This window comes from Gastrolobium bilobum, unplaced genomic scaffold (assembly GCF_033153095.1).
Source record: "Gastrolobium bilobum isolate Gb01-03AN ecotype WA unplaced genomic scaffold, APGP_CSIRO_Gbil_v1 utg22006, whole genome shotgun sequence".
Classification (NCBI taxonomy): Eukaryota; Viridiplantae; Streptophyta; class Magnoliopsida; order Fabales; family Fabaceae; genus Gastrolobium; species Gastrolobium bilobum.
In genome coordinates this window covers 21,591-38,204 of record NW_026896561.1, presented here as the reverse complement: position 1 = coordinate 38,204, position 16,614 = coordinate 21,591, and the positions used below count along the sequence as shown (strand labels likewise).

The following is a 16,614-nucleotide window of genomic DNA, read 5'->3' as shown; positions in this document are numbered from 1 at the left end:
CCACACCATATCTCATTTCAAAACTTTAGGACATTGGATTCATATATTCTTCCATTTATATGGACTTTATTAGCAATTATCAATCAATGTCAGATTCTATCAAACTTGAATATAACAATAATCTCTCCTTCAAGTGTGAAGCCCACATTGATATGCTTCCCTTAATGGAAAGTCTCTCTCAGTACCGCAGACCCAAGTAGGGGTGTGCAAGGGTCAGGTCGGGTCAGGTTTTTGTGTCGACCCGACCCAACTTGATTTTTATAGATCAGGTATTTTGATCCGACCCGCTTTAAATTGATCCAAGTGATGTCTAACTTGATTTGAATTTTTTTGAACTAGTTCAAAACTGGGTCGAATCTGACTTGACTTGATTTCTAAAGTGGGTCTAACTTGGTTTCAAAATCGGGTCAAATCCGACGTGACCCATTTCTGACTTGGTTTCAAAATCTATTTTTAATTTGATTTTTTTATAGTGATTGATTTAATTTTTAAACTCATGTAACTTATTTATTTATCCATATGCTCTTTACAAATGTTGCACTGCATATTGGCCTTGTCACATTTAACTCAATCAACTTTGACGAGTTTTCCATATCACGAATTTATATTTGAATAAGTTCTTATTCTCCTTTAATTGCTTTGCAAATTTGTGGGTTGATTTTCTTCTCAAGAAAACAGAAGAGAGAGAAGATGGAGTTAGCAGGAAGTACAAGTAAATGGATGAATGATTTACATGATAAAATTCTAAATACTAATTCCGCTTCTCCACCACTTTCAAATCAGATGTTTAGCCCTCTAACACCAACAATTAATCCACCCACTAATCAGAACAATCCTCTTCCTCGTGGATATTTTTAGCATTCTGAACAAGTTGGTTCTGAGTTCTTAACAATTCCTCTTTCACCATCAGATAGCAAAACTACAAGTTCAAAACTTCTTCCCAGATACTAATACATATTTTTTTATGTAAATTAATCAAAGGTATAAATCATTGTTAGATAATAGATTATAGTCATCAATTAATTCTTTAACATTAATGAGTGTATTTTATTCACAATAGTGTAACAATTTTTTTTCATTGCCTTGGTCATCTTGTGTGGATATCATTACACAATTTGAAACTTTAGAACATTATCGTGATGTTTATGTCATATAATATCCACTCATCTCGTGTGTTGTGTGTGTATTCATAAAATACAGTGCTTCCAAAAATAAAATACAGTTTAAACAAGAACTGAGATTGTGATTTTTTGTTTTTTGTCTTGTTTTTTTTTACATAATGAGTATGGGTTAAGTTTTGGATCAATGAGTCAATTATTAAATAAGTCAGGTCTAAAACTGACCCAAATAAAAGTGGGTCAATATTTGAATTCAGTTCAAAAAAATAGGTATTTATGGGTCATGTCAAGGTCAGATCAAGTGAAGCAATTTTTTTGCATACCCCTAGACCCTAGCACTCAACCTGCCTCTAGTCAAACACCTGTCTAGTCAAATGTGACAACTATATTTTATGATACCATTTTACTTAATTCTTAGATTGACATCAAATAGTTATTATTGGAGTAAGAGAATAATATAAATTATTAAAAAGGCTATCACCAACACCTTAAAGATTTGAGTTGAATTGATTCTTTACATGTTTTGAGTTGAATTGGTTCTTTATAATTGGTATCAATTAATATTAATAAAATGATTAGATTGATATCAATCATAATTGATATCAATTAGATTCATTATCATTACGTTTTATTATAAATTATTATTATAAAAGGCTAGTTGGCTGAATGGAATAGAAAAGGGAGAAGAAAGTTATTTCTTCCTAAATTTTGGAAAAATTTACTATGGCAGGTACAATGAACCAATGAGAATGTGTTACATCAGCTTTTATTGTACTGGAGAAAGAAAGAAAAATCAACTTTTGTATTTTACACTATATATTTCCGAGAATATATAGTGTAAAATCTCATATTGCACCAGTTGTACTGAAAGTGCTCTCCTAGTTTTCTCCTTTTCCCTCAATCAATCTCTCATTCTTGTATTTTTGTCTCTCTCTCTCTCTATGTTGTGATGCTCTCCTCTTTATATCACATCTAATTCTCCAATTCTCCAAGCTACACTCAACCCAATTCGACTCTAATATTATTGTTAGGCAAGCCATGAGGAGTTCATTCTCAATGAGTTAAGATACATTAATTATAGCAAGTAAGAACGGCATCATGTCTTAATTACAACTTTAAGACATGGGTTAATGGATATTAACATTATATAGACCTCAGTTAACCCAATATCAATTAACGTGGAACTTCTATCCTACTTGAATATTCCAAAAGTATATTAGATGTTGGTAAGAAAAGAATTTATGGAAGTAGTGGATCTTAAATATTACACCCAACCCATGACATCTGAAATAAAATAATAACAATACGGAACTTGACTGTGTACTACATAGCTACAGGATCACCAGCCAAAAATGTAATCCTAAAAGATCCATATTTCAGTATTTCACACTTCCAATAGATTTGTTTTTTGGTAGTCCACTTCGTATAGATTAGCCTCTATTAAAGTTCTATTTCTCTCCCCTTTAACTGAAAATTGTCTCCAGTATGTTAATTTTCAGGGGAACAAAAATAAAATTTACTGTTTGGAAGTAGGTAACCATCATAAACTTTTGAATCTATCAGAGATTTTCAATTTTCAAAAGCCTACAATCAACAAACATATCTATAAATGTGAGAAGTTGACTAGGGCTTAAGAAAAAAAGTACCTGAGGAGTAAGAATTATCTATTATTTTTCATTTTTACATTTATTCATGTAAGAAAAATATAATTCGAATAAAAATCACGTAAAAAATACTATTTTGAAAAAATCTTCATACAAAAAAAATATTAAATACAACTAAGCAAGAAAGTATAGTTTAATGACATAATGCTCATTGTCACGAAAATATGACAAAATGAGTCGAAATGCCCTAACAAATCACATGTTGGCCAAAAAACCATGCAAGCACAAGTGGATCCAGTTTTAATATATAGGTTGAGCGAGTACCTGCCTAATTGAACAGAGATAATGGGTTATATAAATTGACATTTCTAACTTAAATACAATTATATCTAATGATGATTTAATCTCATAATCAACCCAACTTAAACCCAATATTTAACCGTATAAGTAGAAAGTTACAAAAAGAGTAAAATATAAACCATGAGGTCAACTTGCCCCCAAGCTATGGATTAAGGGGCTGTTTGGTAGATAGACTTTTTTGAAATTCTTGGGAAAATGAATTTGGGAATTTTGTTAACTCACGTTTGTTACAAGTTTTGTAAAAATTATCCCCGGAATTGAATTTTACCTGGAATTGAATTTGTGTGTAAATTGTGATTCTGATTACCATCAAAAAATACCAAAGAAAAGGTGATAATCCTAGAATCTTGGATCTTGGGAAAATTATACAATATTTTTGGGACAAAATTGCCCTTCCTTTTCTGGACATTTCTTACACACTGCTCTTTATAACGAGGTCTTCACTCTTCGATAAGTTTCTTCTCTCCACCGGCGTGACTGTTTCCATGGTTTCTGACTGTCTCCATGGTTTCTGGTTTATGATTTATCTGGGGTTATGTATTTTTTTTTACCTTTTTGTTAATTAATGAAGTTGTTTTTGGGGTTATTGATGAACATATTCAGATCCCTATTTATGTCTTTCTTTGCACTTAATATTCATATCCAATTGATCTAAAGAAGTCAAAGTTTCCTCCTTGTTTGGTTTGGAATCCACTTCATGTGGTCTCGTGGTTAGCACCCTTCATTCTCGTGGATGGAGTTGTTTTAGATTCTTCATATTTTGCTCATCCAGGACTTGTATAAATAAATGGCTCTTTAGGCATGGTTTTTGCCCGTTACACAAAAGGGATCTGTAATTTTGTATATGCATATAGCATTGACAGCAAAAAAAGATCTTGGGAGCATGATACAAGCTAAGAAAAATAAAACTACAGAAAAAACTAAGCTAAGAACAATGATAGCGTCTAAAGGTTGAAGAAGATCCCCCGTATTGTAAGTTTTCCTTCTTTTTTTATGTGGTGTAGAATCCTTGATGGTGGATCTTATCCGTCCAGTAAATCAACAACTCAGCTTTCTTCAAATGCTCTCCAATCAGAGCATTGCTCCCTGCCATGTCAGCCTTACTCACAATAGTGATCCCTGTAACACCCCGTGTATACCCGGTTCGTTAACATATCATCGTATTAAGCTGCGCTTAATTAAAAATGCGAAATATCTTTTTCTTTTCAATTATGACGTCATTATACTTAGCCAAGTTGATTACTTAACCATTTTCATAAAATATCGCCTGTATGTAAGTTACAAATAAACATCTAACTGAAATACCTCATAACATAGATAAAGTGAGTATCTAAATCACGGATCTACAACACGTAGTCCGGACAATATCCTGATACATTATTACAACTCCAAATGAAACAAGACATAATCAAGTCTATGTGGCATGGACAATCCCCATGCTCACCAAATCAACAGTATAACCAGCAAAGTCTCCACATAGTAATCCATAAACTGGAGCTAAAAGCATAAGACAGTAAACAGGATCCAACATCCAATCATAACAGCATAAGCAGCATAAACAAGTATCATCTATCAGCTAAGCTCTGGCCTCTTGCCACTGGAGGTCTCAACCCTCGCATTACCTGAACCTGAAATAAGCATTCCCCAAACGTGGGGTGAGATCTCTAAACCAGAAATCTCAGTAAGACAAGGGATCCTCAAGGATCTTCCACCCCAAGCTCACTTACATGTGTAGTATAAGTTCTAAAAGCAGTAACTCAGTATAAGTTCCAAAACTATGCAGTGCAACAGATATTTATGACATGTGTGTTTAAGTATTCTATTGGCCAGAAACATGTAGGAATACGTCTATCACCTACATGTAGTACAAGGAACACCGCTTGCACCTCACCCACAACCTCACCATATTGTATGTACTACATACTCAGGCTTATCGTATAGGTGGAACACCACATGCATATCATAAAGGCACCAGCATATAACAACTCAGCAGCATTTCCAAGACATCAAAAGCATATAACACAGCATGCATATAACCATACCCCCATGGGACATGGTGGAACCACAACATGGCTAAACGGAGGACATGAAAGCTTACCTTGCAAGCTAGCTATCCAAGCCAAGAGTCCAACACAATCTCAAAGTCCAAACACAGCAGTATCACAATCTGTTACGGACCAAATATATATCATTAATCAAATTCTACAAGCATACAACTTAAAGACAACGCCTTTCTTTACGTTTTACGTCTTAAGGCTTCACACAAAGCCACAAGCCCTTAATTACAATGATTCTGACTTAGTTCAATTAAAACAGAAGTTCAACTTCAACAATCTAGGGTCCACAAACCCCCAAACATCAGTTCTGGATGAATAGTAAGCTACTGTTCCTCGCAAACCCAGAATATCTGGATATTTGTCGGGGACATATCCGGATATCAATATCCGGATATCATATCTAGATATGCATATCCGGATATCCATATTCGGATATCATATCCGGATACACATATCCAGATATTTCGCGACAGACAGGAGCTTTTGCATCCGCGAAGATATCCATCCAAGGTACCATTTTAACACTTTAAAACGTCAAAGCATGCATTTTTATACTGTTTTAGGTTCATACAACAGTTGGTTACTTGTTTAACTCATTTACATGCAAAGACACCACCTTTAAAACATTAAAATCCATGATCAAGGTTAGGCAACTCATCCCAAGGCTTAAAACAGAGGAAAGAGTGCTTTTGGAGCTCACAATCAGCTCCTCGAACTTTGACTTATACAGAAAACGAAAATGCCTTCACAAAGGTTGGTTCTAGCATCAAAAGATCACTCCTTGGACCTCAAAGGGCCATGATCAAGGCTCACAACAATCAACCCAACAAGTCAGCCCTCAAGGTACCCCAAGACAGTCCCCAAACTCAGAAAATGGTTGGCCTTTTCACTCACAATGCTCACCCTCACCCCAACCAAGTGTTTAGGATGAAGAAAAGAGAAGACTCAATGCAAAATGAGCCCACTTGCTCAAGAAATGGTGAAGAAAGAGCAATGGAACAGTAACCAACACTCAGCCACCAAAGGAGTCACGTAGGAAATCTGAATGTGTAGGGTTTTGTGCCTTAACAAGCCTATATATAGTCACTTAAGCATTAAACACACAGATATAACATTAATTGCTACGCTTAGCATTTTAATCCTAAACTCAGGATTCTTAACCTACTCGATTTTACAAGAATTATCATATTTTTCTTATATTTTTCGCAGCACCTTTCCGGTACGCGCTTTTCATAGCCAATATCAGTTTCTGGCACCAGTTCTCATTATTTTAACTCGAAACTCATTTTACAAGTCCTATATATTATTCTAGGAATTATCATGCACTTATTATAATTTTCCGGGATACTTTTTCGGTACGCATTTATACCGACTAGCAGAACCGGTATCTGCACTTTTCGTCAGAAAAATGACTTTCAGCATTATTAACCACTTTCTATAATTATTTAAGCCTCATAATAATTATTAGGATTAATTATGGAATTATTTTCTAATTTCATATATTTAATTAATTAACTTCCTTAATTAACGATGCGGGTTCTTATAATCCCCTTCTTTTACAACATTGCCACTGCAATTTACGTTGTTGAGGCGCTGCAAATATTCTCCCTGCCATCGCTGATGTGGCAGCTTTCGATTGGCTGCTTTTCTGCTCAAGGCGCAGGTGCATGTTTCTTTATGCTTTATTGTCTCCTTTTATTTTCTTTTCTCCTAAGTTTCTTCCTTTGTTGAATTGGGTCGTCTTTAATTGGGCCTTAGGTTTCCTACAAAAAGCAATTTAGCCCGTTAAGCTCGTGAGAATAAAATCAACTAAAATGCTCCCAGTACTACTTTAATCTAACATTCACTGATTGCTCTAGCCCAATTTATCAATTAAGTGCTCCGGGGAACAAACTTGGAATAAAACACTAAATTTAACCGCAAATAGATAAATTCAAGGAGCATGTAAACAATTGAATGGATCTCAATTTTTGAGAATCATCAGAGCCCAACAGGATTAAAGAGCACTAAATTTTTTTCTATCAATTCATTGGTTGAGATGAAACAACTCTTGTCAACTTTTTTTTATACATAAATCTTGTCAATTAATTCACATGATTAAACTTTACCTTTCAAAATTTAAGATATAAATTCTAATAAAAAAAATTAAAATCCAGCGCATAAGCCTAAACTTAATCTTTCTAATTTCATTAAGTGAAATTGTAGTTATTATTTTGTGTTAGTTGGTTTCCAATGATGTAATAATTGAATGACCAACAAAAAAGGGGACTGAAAGTGGAGGAAAAAAAATAAAGTTGATATATTTCAAGAAAAGTGGAATTTTGAAGTGTTTCTGTATTAATTTATTTAATATTTTAAAAATTTATAATAAATTTTTTAAAAATAATTTAATGTTTATCTAGGCATTAGATAAAATTATATCATGTAATCCCAAATCGAGGATTGATAAATTTTGTTTATCATAATAAAAATTAATACAACTCAAAATAAACTAAAGTTACAAAAGAAAATTTTCCTCAATCTTTGGATCATAAGATCTAAATCCCAAAACCATATCTTTCAAGTCACAAGGTAATCTTATCACGTGTGATAGGATCAACCTCAAACCCTAGTAAAAATTACAATTTTTTTCCTTAAAAGTTAACCGAATCACTCAATTACTTGTTATTCGAGTTCGAACAACAAATTCCTAAAAAAGGGTTAGGGGAATTCTGGCGAGAAGCATGAGTAACATCGGTGGCAGCCAACAATAGGAGGTAACTCACTTTCAGTGCCAAAGCCAATATTAAATTGCTTATAATTCCAGGGCTGGTACCGTACCTCCGCAGTATCTGACAAATATTATTGGCTGATGTACTAGATTTTAGTTCAGAGGAAACTCATGCCTGAACCAAATTGTAATGGTTAACGTTAACGTGGGAAAGAAAAAGACAAGACACATTTTAGATTTTTTTTTTTTTTTTTTTTTGGGTATTCGACACATTTTAGGTTTTAAGTTCCCAAGAAGTAGGACCAAACACAACATCGAAAGCTTTTCATTCTCTTACGGGTAAAGCAAAGCAAAGTAAACCCAATCAATAATACCAAATATTGATGCCGTGTGAGGTTGGGGTCTTCGTGCTGACCCATGTGAGTCATGGGGTATGTTAAAATGTTAATGCGTCATTTCACTTTCTTCTCTCCCGTAACTACATTACATTACCCCTTCTTTTTATTTTTATTTTTATTTTTTATTTTCTTCTATGCCTTTATGATTAGGTAAGCAACTAAAGCATAATGCTAAGGATATGTTATGATTTATTTATTTATGAATATGATATGATGACTATGGGCTATGACCTTTCTTTCTTCTGAATCCTGATCTTGATAGAATTGAGATCATTTTATTATTATTTATATGATAAGATTTGAATTTGAATGAAACCCACTTCTTGAATCCAATCCATTCTATAGATTATTGATTGAGTTGTGCAAAATTGGTCGTTACAGAGCGATTACTTGAGGCTGCATCAGTTCAGGAATTCTTTGTCTTTGGCTTTGCTTTTGGTGTCTCAAGCAACTGGGAGATTGTAGATGCTGGTGTGAAAGCTGAATTCCGTGGTATGAACGTTTTTCTGACTTTTTTGGAATCAATCTGATTTGGTCTTCTTGTTATTGGGATGGGTTAAAGGCTGAGATCAGGGGAAGAGGAAAGATAAAAATTGAATCTTTGTTATTTTTTAAGAAAAAAAGATAGACCAAAAAGTTAGGCTTGGAGAGAATAAGTTCGAAAAAGAGACAAGGTGACATCAAAAGATCAAAACCCAGGTGTAGAAATAACAAGTAAGAATTGATTCGAACCTTTTCTTACATTGCATATAAAGTATCTATTGATTCACCCTTTGTCCTACAACACAACACTACCATGTGGTGTTGACAAGTGAAGATATATGCACTCAATTTTCTGATATTCGTTTACAGCCAGCTTTAACAGACTGTTGATTGCTTGTCACAGTTAGAGCAATACATTATCCATGCTTATAATAATGAATTTGCTGTTATGAGTTTATTGCTAGTCTCCTATGTGTGTTTAGTGTTTACTCCTTGAGAATATATTGAGCTGCTGCTAATTTGCAGGAAAATGGCAACTCTAGTTGAGCCCCCCAACAGAATTAAGCCAAAGGGGAAGCATTATTATACATTATCACAAACATTGTTTGAGATTGATACGAAGTACGTTCCAATCAAGCCAATTGGCCGAGGAGCATATGGCGTGGTGTGCTCTTCCATCAATAGGGAGACCAATGAGAAAGTTGCAATTAAGAAGATTGGTAATATATTTGAGAATTGTATTGATGCTTTGAGAACTTTAAGGGAGCTGAAGCTGCTTAGACATATTCGACATGAGAATGTCATTGCTTTGAAAGATGTTATGATGCCGGTCCAGAGAACAAGTTTTAAGGATGTCTACTTGGTCTATGAACTCATGGATACAGATCTTCATCAGATTATCAAGTCCTCTCAGCCACTTTCCAATGATCACTGCAAATATTTCTTGTTTCAGGTACTAACCAGTCTGTTATGGTATTTTCAATTCCTTTAGCTCCTTTCTAAACCTTGATGGTTGTGGAGTTTTTGATTTGCAGAAGTGCATAAAATATTCATTTGCAGAAGCGTTGGTAGAGGTTTATAATCACAATGCATTCTAACAGTGTTTAATTGACCTTGCCTTTTTTCGAAGTAAAATCACCATTTTCAATTATTAACATACAACTGAAGCGAATTAACAATTGATGTCCTTTTTCATGCATTCTTATACAATAGTATTAGACTATTAGTTGGGTTTCAAGCAGTTGGAAAATTTGAGTCGTGGCTTTATGTTCTGTAGTTTGAATTTATGTTGCTTGAGTCAAAGAATTCAGCGTTTCAGTTCCATGATTTTTCAGGTTAAGAAGTAGCACTTACTATCATTCTATAGATTAGTGAAGTCTAGGGAAGGGATATTTGTAATTCTCTTCCTCAGGCTAGATATTGGCATGGCATTTTACTTAGAGATCCTACTAATTTTGTTGAGCTAGAGGATTAGAACATTGATGCCTATAGATTAGTGTAGTCTAAGGATGGGATATTTGTAATTCTCTTCTTCAGGCTAGATATTGGCATGGCATTTTACTTAGAGATCCTACTAATTTTGTTGAGCTAGATGATTAGAACATTGATGTTTCTTTAGGAGGTTTATTTTCCTTTTCCTTTAGTTTGTGTCTGTGATTGTTGGTGATCATGGTTATTACTCCCTTTACTTATTCTTTTTCCATCCGTAATTTTGGATAATGTCCTTGTATGTGAAGTCCTACTTTGTATTATGAAACTAATATGCAGATACTATAGACGTTGTTAATGACTATATTCAAGTCCATTTTAGACAAGAGGATAATGATATACACTTTTTGTGACAGTAAAGACAGTAATCTTCAATTTATTTGATTTATGAGCTCACGCACGTCTAATCAATTATTATTGTTTTTGCATAGCAGAACAAATTTTTGACTAGGAAGAAGACTAGAGAGTGCAAAACAGTGGACTAGGTTTCCTGCTATAATGGGAAGGCAAAGAGGAAAATGTTAAAACAGCAAAATCTTTTTGTGAAGCACAGATCTTTATTCTTGTTCAATAACTGACAGAGAAACACCCTTAACTGGAAAATTGGCTGAATAACATGTCACATTAAAATAAAGAAAACATAAAATTGTGAAATATTTGTATGTAGTGCAGCTCTTTAAACATGCTGATAACAAATAAATCCCCTAAAAGCTTCAGTAACTAAATTTCATATCACATTCTAATTATCTATTTTCCTATTTTCATCTTTCTGGTATCCTTCAATTTGAAAAGAATTGAACTACTTGTAGCATGCATGGACTACTAGACAACGAAGACCAATGTCCCAAGTTGGGAATTTAATGTGAGCTTAACATTGTTTGATTAAAGCATCGAGCTTCTTATGAAAAGAATCTATTATGAACTATAATTGCCATACTTCTTGTCTACGAGTTGTCAGAAGAATGTTGATCACCATTCTAATCTTTGCTTATTTTAACTATCCTCGTGATTGATACTAATCATAAACTGCTACTTTAGCTCCTTCGAGGTCTTAAATATCTTCATTCTGCAAATATTCTTCACCGAGACTTGAAGCCTGGGAATCTGCTCATCAATGCCAACTGTGATTTGAAGATATGTGACTTTGGGCTTGCACGAACCAGTGGAGTTGATGGCCAGTTTATGACAGAATATGTTGTCACTAGATGGTATCGCGCTCCTGAGCTCCTGTTATGCTGTGACAATTATGGAACCTCTATTGATGTTTGGTCTGTAGGATGCATTTTTGCTGAGATTCTTGGGAGAAAGCCAATCTTCCCAGGAACTGAGTGCCTCAACCAACTGAAACTCATTATAAGCGTTCTTGGAAGCCAGCATGAATCTAATCTTGAGTTTATTTACAATTCAAAAGCCAGGAGGTTTATCAAATCACTGCCTTATACAAGGGGCAGACACTTCTCTCAGCTATACCCTCAAGCAGATCCATTAGCCATAGATTTGTTGCAAAAAATGCTTGTATTTGATCCAACTAAGAGAATTACTGTCTTAGAAGCACTCCAACATCCATATATGGCTGGCCTATATGATCCAAGGTGTAACCCTCCTGCCCAAGTTCCCATCAATCTTGAAATAGATGAAAATTGGGGTGAACAGATGATTAGGGAAATGATGTGGAATGAGATGCTTCATTATCATCCTGAAGTTGCTTCTATCAATGCATAGTTCTATCATCCTGAAGCTGTCTCTAGGAGTAGTTCTGGTTTTTCACTAAACAAACTGTAATCTTAAGGACTTAGCTGCCGAATTTTGTACTTGCATGAGTTTGTCGTAATACTTTCTTATTTTGGTGTCCCCATAAGGATAATGGCATGGCATATTGTAACTTGTATATAGTCATGCTTACTGTTTTGGTGTTTCGGCAAAATTCCTGTTTGAACCATAAATTGTTTATCAGTTAGGAGTAAGATACTTATTAAGTGCTTTCAAATATATCAATGGTTATGATTGTGAGATGATGCTTTCCTTAACTACCACAGCTATTCTCTGTAACATGAAAGTGGATTTCTACCTGGTTTTCAATTGCAGGGTCATTCGATGGAACCAAAATGCTTTTGATTGTTTTCCACATTGTTATCTCTTATGTTTCTGAGGGACCTGTATCAGTGGCATTTGCGTTATAGAATATGCACTTTTAAACCCGTGAATCGGTTATATATGTTATTTAATAAATCATTATTTGTTTCAATTACAATTTAATTATAAATTTAACTGGTTAAACCAACCATTATATAAAGATTTGGTCTACTCAATCTCTATTTCAAATTTTAAAATATTGCTTAAAGTGTGAGCTGGAAGAGTGAGCAATTGTCCAGGATAATGCCAGAGAAGCTCTGTACTATATATGATGTTGCAATATTCTACCCCGCATGAGATGTAAATGTTGCGAGAGCATGTGTTCGATCCTCTCAAATAATGTAAAGGTTTAAAACTTAATATTGGATTCGCCTCAAATTGACGATGACCGATTGAAATATTTCTAAAAAAAATGTTGTGAGAAATGAAGTAAATAAGTAATTAAGCTGAATTGTGGGGCTGAAAAGCAAGATGAGAAATCAATGGGGCCAGTCACAGTGCGTGCCTGACAATATGAAGACTAACACAAAAATGGTAAATAAAATGAACTCAGTCAAGACCCAAAAACAAAACCCAACCACGTGCTCGATTCACAAGCTGACAAGCTGAACAATCATACATGAGGCCCAAATTTTGCCTCCAATGTTGGTCTTCACTTGATAAAGAAAATTGATTATGAGATGTGATTAAGTGGGGAATATATGTTCACTTTTTACGTTAAATTTTTGTGTTTATCTTTATTTTTGTAATTATTAAGGGAAAAAATGTTTCTTTTAAAATAGCAAATAAAGTTATTTCCAATAACTTCAAAATAATGTTATTTTAGGATTTAGGAAAAAAAAACACAGAATGTTTTAAAAATTTTATTTTTTCCTTATATTATGAATTTTATTAAAATACCTTACATTTTTTTTCAAACTCCAAAATGACATCGTTTTAAGGTTATAGGAGATAAGAGAAACGTTAATCCAAATTTTTAAATAGTGAGATTCTAATAAAATTTGTGAATATATATAAAGAAAGATGTATATACAAAATCTGCACATAACAAGAGTCATTAAAATTTCAATATGAGATTATCTATTTATGACTAAGTGATTTAGAAATAACAACTAAATATATTTTTAATAAGTAGAAATTAATAATTTACAAAAGATACTTTTACAATTACGCTTCAAATATTGCATTCAAAATTTTAAAATTTTTGTTAACATTATTAATTCAGTACTCGTTTATTATCACTTTTTTCAAAATCATAATTTGTTTTAAACCTGGACAATATTCTTTGGCCAAGGGAAACTAAAATGTAAAGTATATTTAATTCTTAAATTATTTGGGAATCAATTACATCTGTACTAAAAAATTATTTATTTTAAAGATTTTTTAAATAAAAACAATTCAATTTTAGTAAAATAAAAAAAATAACGCGATTGCCTGATCACCAACTCAACTATTATCAGGTTGGTGAAAAATTTCTCTCAACCTAATTAAACTTGATTGGTTCAATTTCTATTTCTACCTAATAACAACACACACACACATGCATTCCTTTAGTTCAAAACCTATGTCCTATGTAATTTTCTAAGAGTTAGCATCCATAGATGCGTTCAAGCTGTGTCCCGTTTCTTCCTTTTCACATGATATACTAGCGTTCGTATTCCTTTTCACATGATATTAGTGTCCGTATTTTAGATTTTTTCCATCGATTTATTGAACAGACATTAAGAGCCTGTTTGAATCCTCTTATTTTTAAGCTATAAGCTATTTATAAGCTAAAGCTAAAAAAAAATACTTAAAAAAAGAAGCTAAAAGCTGTTTGAAAATTACATGAAAATTTTAGCTTAAGATTTACTTAAAAGCACATATTTCAAGAAAATTATTTTTCTCTCTTTATCACTCTTCATTTAAAAAAAAGTACACAATTCAAGAAAAACAGATAAGAGCTTAAAAAAAAGCTCCTCCTAGGAAGCTTTTAATTTTTAGCTTTTTTCTTCATTATAGAAAAAAGAGCTTTTCATTATAAGAGTTTTTCCCAAAACCTGCTTGGCCTAGCTTATGCTTATAAGTAGCTTCTAACTTAAAAAAGAGAGGATACAAACAGACACTAAAGCTCTCCTTATTATATTTTTAACATAATTGCATATAATGAACTCGAACTTATGACCATTAATTTAGCTAAAACAACTCTGCTAGTGGATTCACTGTTATATATATTAACTAGTGTTGTTCATGTATGGCTAATAATTTCTCCTAGTCAATAAGTTTGTAAACAAGAAAGGCCTTCGAAAAAGAGTCAAAAGATTAAAAGAGCTTTAATGCTGACGGTTTAAATAGAACAGTTTATTTTCTTTTTCTGGTTAGATCAAGTTACCTTACCGCTAAGTTAAAATGATTGAACTTATGAATGTTTTAAGTTTCTTTTATCGTGCAACCATAGTATTTGACCATTGAATCAAATCTAAATATCTGATAATTTTTTTTGAGTGAAGATATAATAATTCAGATATTTCCGTCTTCCGCTGTATCAATTGATAAATAGTTGTACCATAAAACTTTTCATAATATGTAAGCATTTATTTTAACACAATGACTAAATTGGACTATAAAATAAGTTTATAGATAATTGATGCAACAGAGATCATTAGTCAAAGAAAGGATGAACTACTGAAGCAGCCATCTTGTTTTGCCTATGATAAAATAATCGTTCATTCAACCACGTGAAAAGTATTTTTGTTGCGTCTTCCTAGAAGCAGAAGAATGAGTCATAAGTCTTGTAACAATTGAAAGCGCTGCTGGTGCCCATGACTTAAGGGATAAGGTTTATACATACAGTTGTAACGTGAATGAATTTTGGTTTAGAATTTGAAGCTTCTCAGAAATAACACAAAGTAAGACCCAACTCAAGCTGGTTTAAAAAGGTTATTTGCATACATGACTTGTACTTCGTGGGATAGTCACCATTTTGTCACGTTTGAACAAAAAAATTATCAGACTGTCACGTTAACAATAAATTTTGCCAAACTGCCACGCGGCATAATTCGCTACACAATGTAGCGAATTATGCATGCAAATAATTCGCTACACAGTGTAGCGAAATATGCCACGTCAGAACCAAAAAGTGTCATGTGTCAAAATTGTTGAAATTTGCTACCCTATGTAGCGAATTTCAACAATTCTGACACATGACACTTTTTTATTCTGTGCATTCTGACGTGGCATATTTCGCTACAATGTGTAGCGAATTACTTGCATACATAACTCACTACACTGTGTAACGAATTATGTCGCGTGACAGTTTGGGAAATTTTACTGTTCGCGTGGCATTCTGGTAATTTTTTTGCCAAAACGTGACATTTTGGTCACTGTCCCGTACTTTGTAGCATATATATATATATAGTTTCGATTTTCTTATGCGTAGGAGAAATTTTTTTCATGTTGTAAACACATCTTATGTAGGGCTCACATCTATTAAAAAAAAAAAGCAAAAGAAAATATTACACTAAAATCGAAGGGTCATTAATAGGAGAAAACAACTTTCCTATGACATGGGAAAATATTTTCCCATATATATAAGGGTTCACAACTTCTCCTGGATGAAATTTTTTACTCCAAACACATTTACATTAGGATTAGTTGACGGATCCTGACATTTAAAAAAAAAAAATTAGAATCCGCAGACGAATCTTAATATAAATAAATATTGTTGCAAATTTTTTATCTGCAGTAACACGAGAAGTATTAAAGTTTATATATAATGGTAATATTAAAATTCTAGAATAAATAGTTGGGCTGGCATTGCCACCCCACTGGACATTGGTCGGGAATCTTTTTCTTTTTCAGCAACCACAACTGGAAGCATGTGCTTACTGTACATCATTCATGTATCCATGATATAGATGAATGTTAGTGGTCAAATGCCGGCTGTATCATTGTTGAAAAAGCATTCACCATCTCTAAATACTAATTTTCTATTCGTGTATTATGATTTATAAATACCGCATAATATATGCTCCATGGAAATTTAAAAAGCTCCTATTGTTTCATTAAAATAACATATTAGTTAGAACATATATATTGTTTGTCTAAGTAACTTATTTTAAGTCACAATAAATTTTATACAAACTTCAAATGTTTACAAAAAAATAATAATAATCACAAGTTCAAATTGACGTTTAATAATTTGAGTTTGTAGTAAGAAGTCAAAAAGCTTTTGGAGCTCACTCTAACATCATTCATGATAGGCCACAGATAATAACAAAGAAA

The 16,614-nt window shown here is 33.1% G+C and overlaps 1 protein-coding gene across 3 annotated transcripts; it reads left to right on the top strand.

Moving 5' to 3' along the window:
- Window positions 1-7,814: 7,814 nt before the first annotated feature.
- On the top strand, window positions 7,815-12,192 carry LOC133300567 (mitogen-activated protein kinase 7-like). 3 transcript variants are annotated; one of them, XM_061500131.1, is made up of 4 exons: window positions 7,815-7,895; window positions 8,629-8,739; window positions 9,256-9,682; window positions 11,257-12,192. In XM_061500131.1, the coding sequence occupies exons 3-4, from the start codon at window positions 9,260-9,262 to the stop codon at window positions 11,938-11,940; spliced, it is 1,107 nt and encodes a 368-aa protein (XP_061356115.1). In that variant the 5' UTR covers window positions 7,815-7,895; window positions 8,629-8,739; window positions 9,256-9,259; the 3' UTR covers window positions 11,941-12,192. The 3 variants fall into 3 exon arrangements, with proteins under 3 accessions (XP_061356115.1, XP_061356114.1, XP_061356113.1); XM_061500130.1 differs by lacking the exon at window positions 7,815-7,895 and adding an exon at window positions 8,171-8,280; XM_061500129.1 differs by lacking the exon at window positions 7,815-7,895 and adding an exon at window positions 8,328-8,397.
- Window positions 12,193-16,614: the final 4,422 nt, after the last annotated feature.

Coding starts and splice junctions, on each gene's coding strand:
- LOC133300567 (XM_061500131.1), top strand. CDS start 9,260: ATGGCAACTCTAGTTGAGCCCCCCAACAGAATTAAGCCAAAGGGGAAG. Junction 9,683..11,256: donor GCAAATATTTCTTGTTTCAG/GTACTAACCAGT, acceptor CTGCTACTTTAG/CTCCTTCGAGGTCTTAAATA.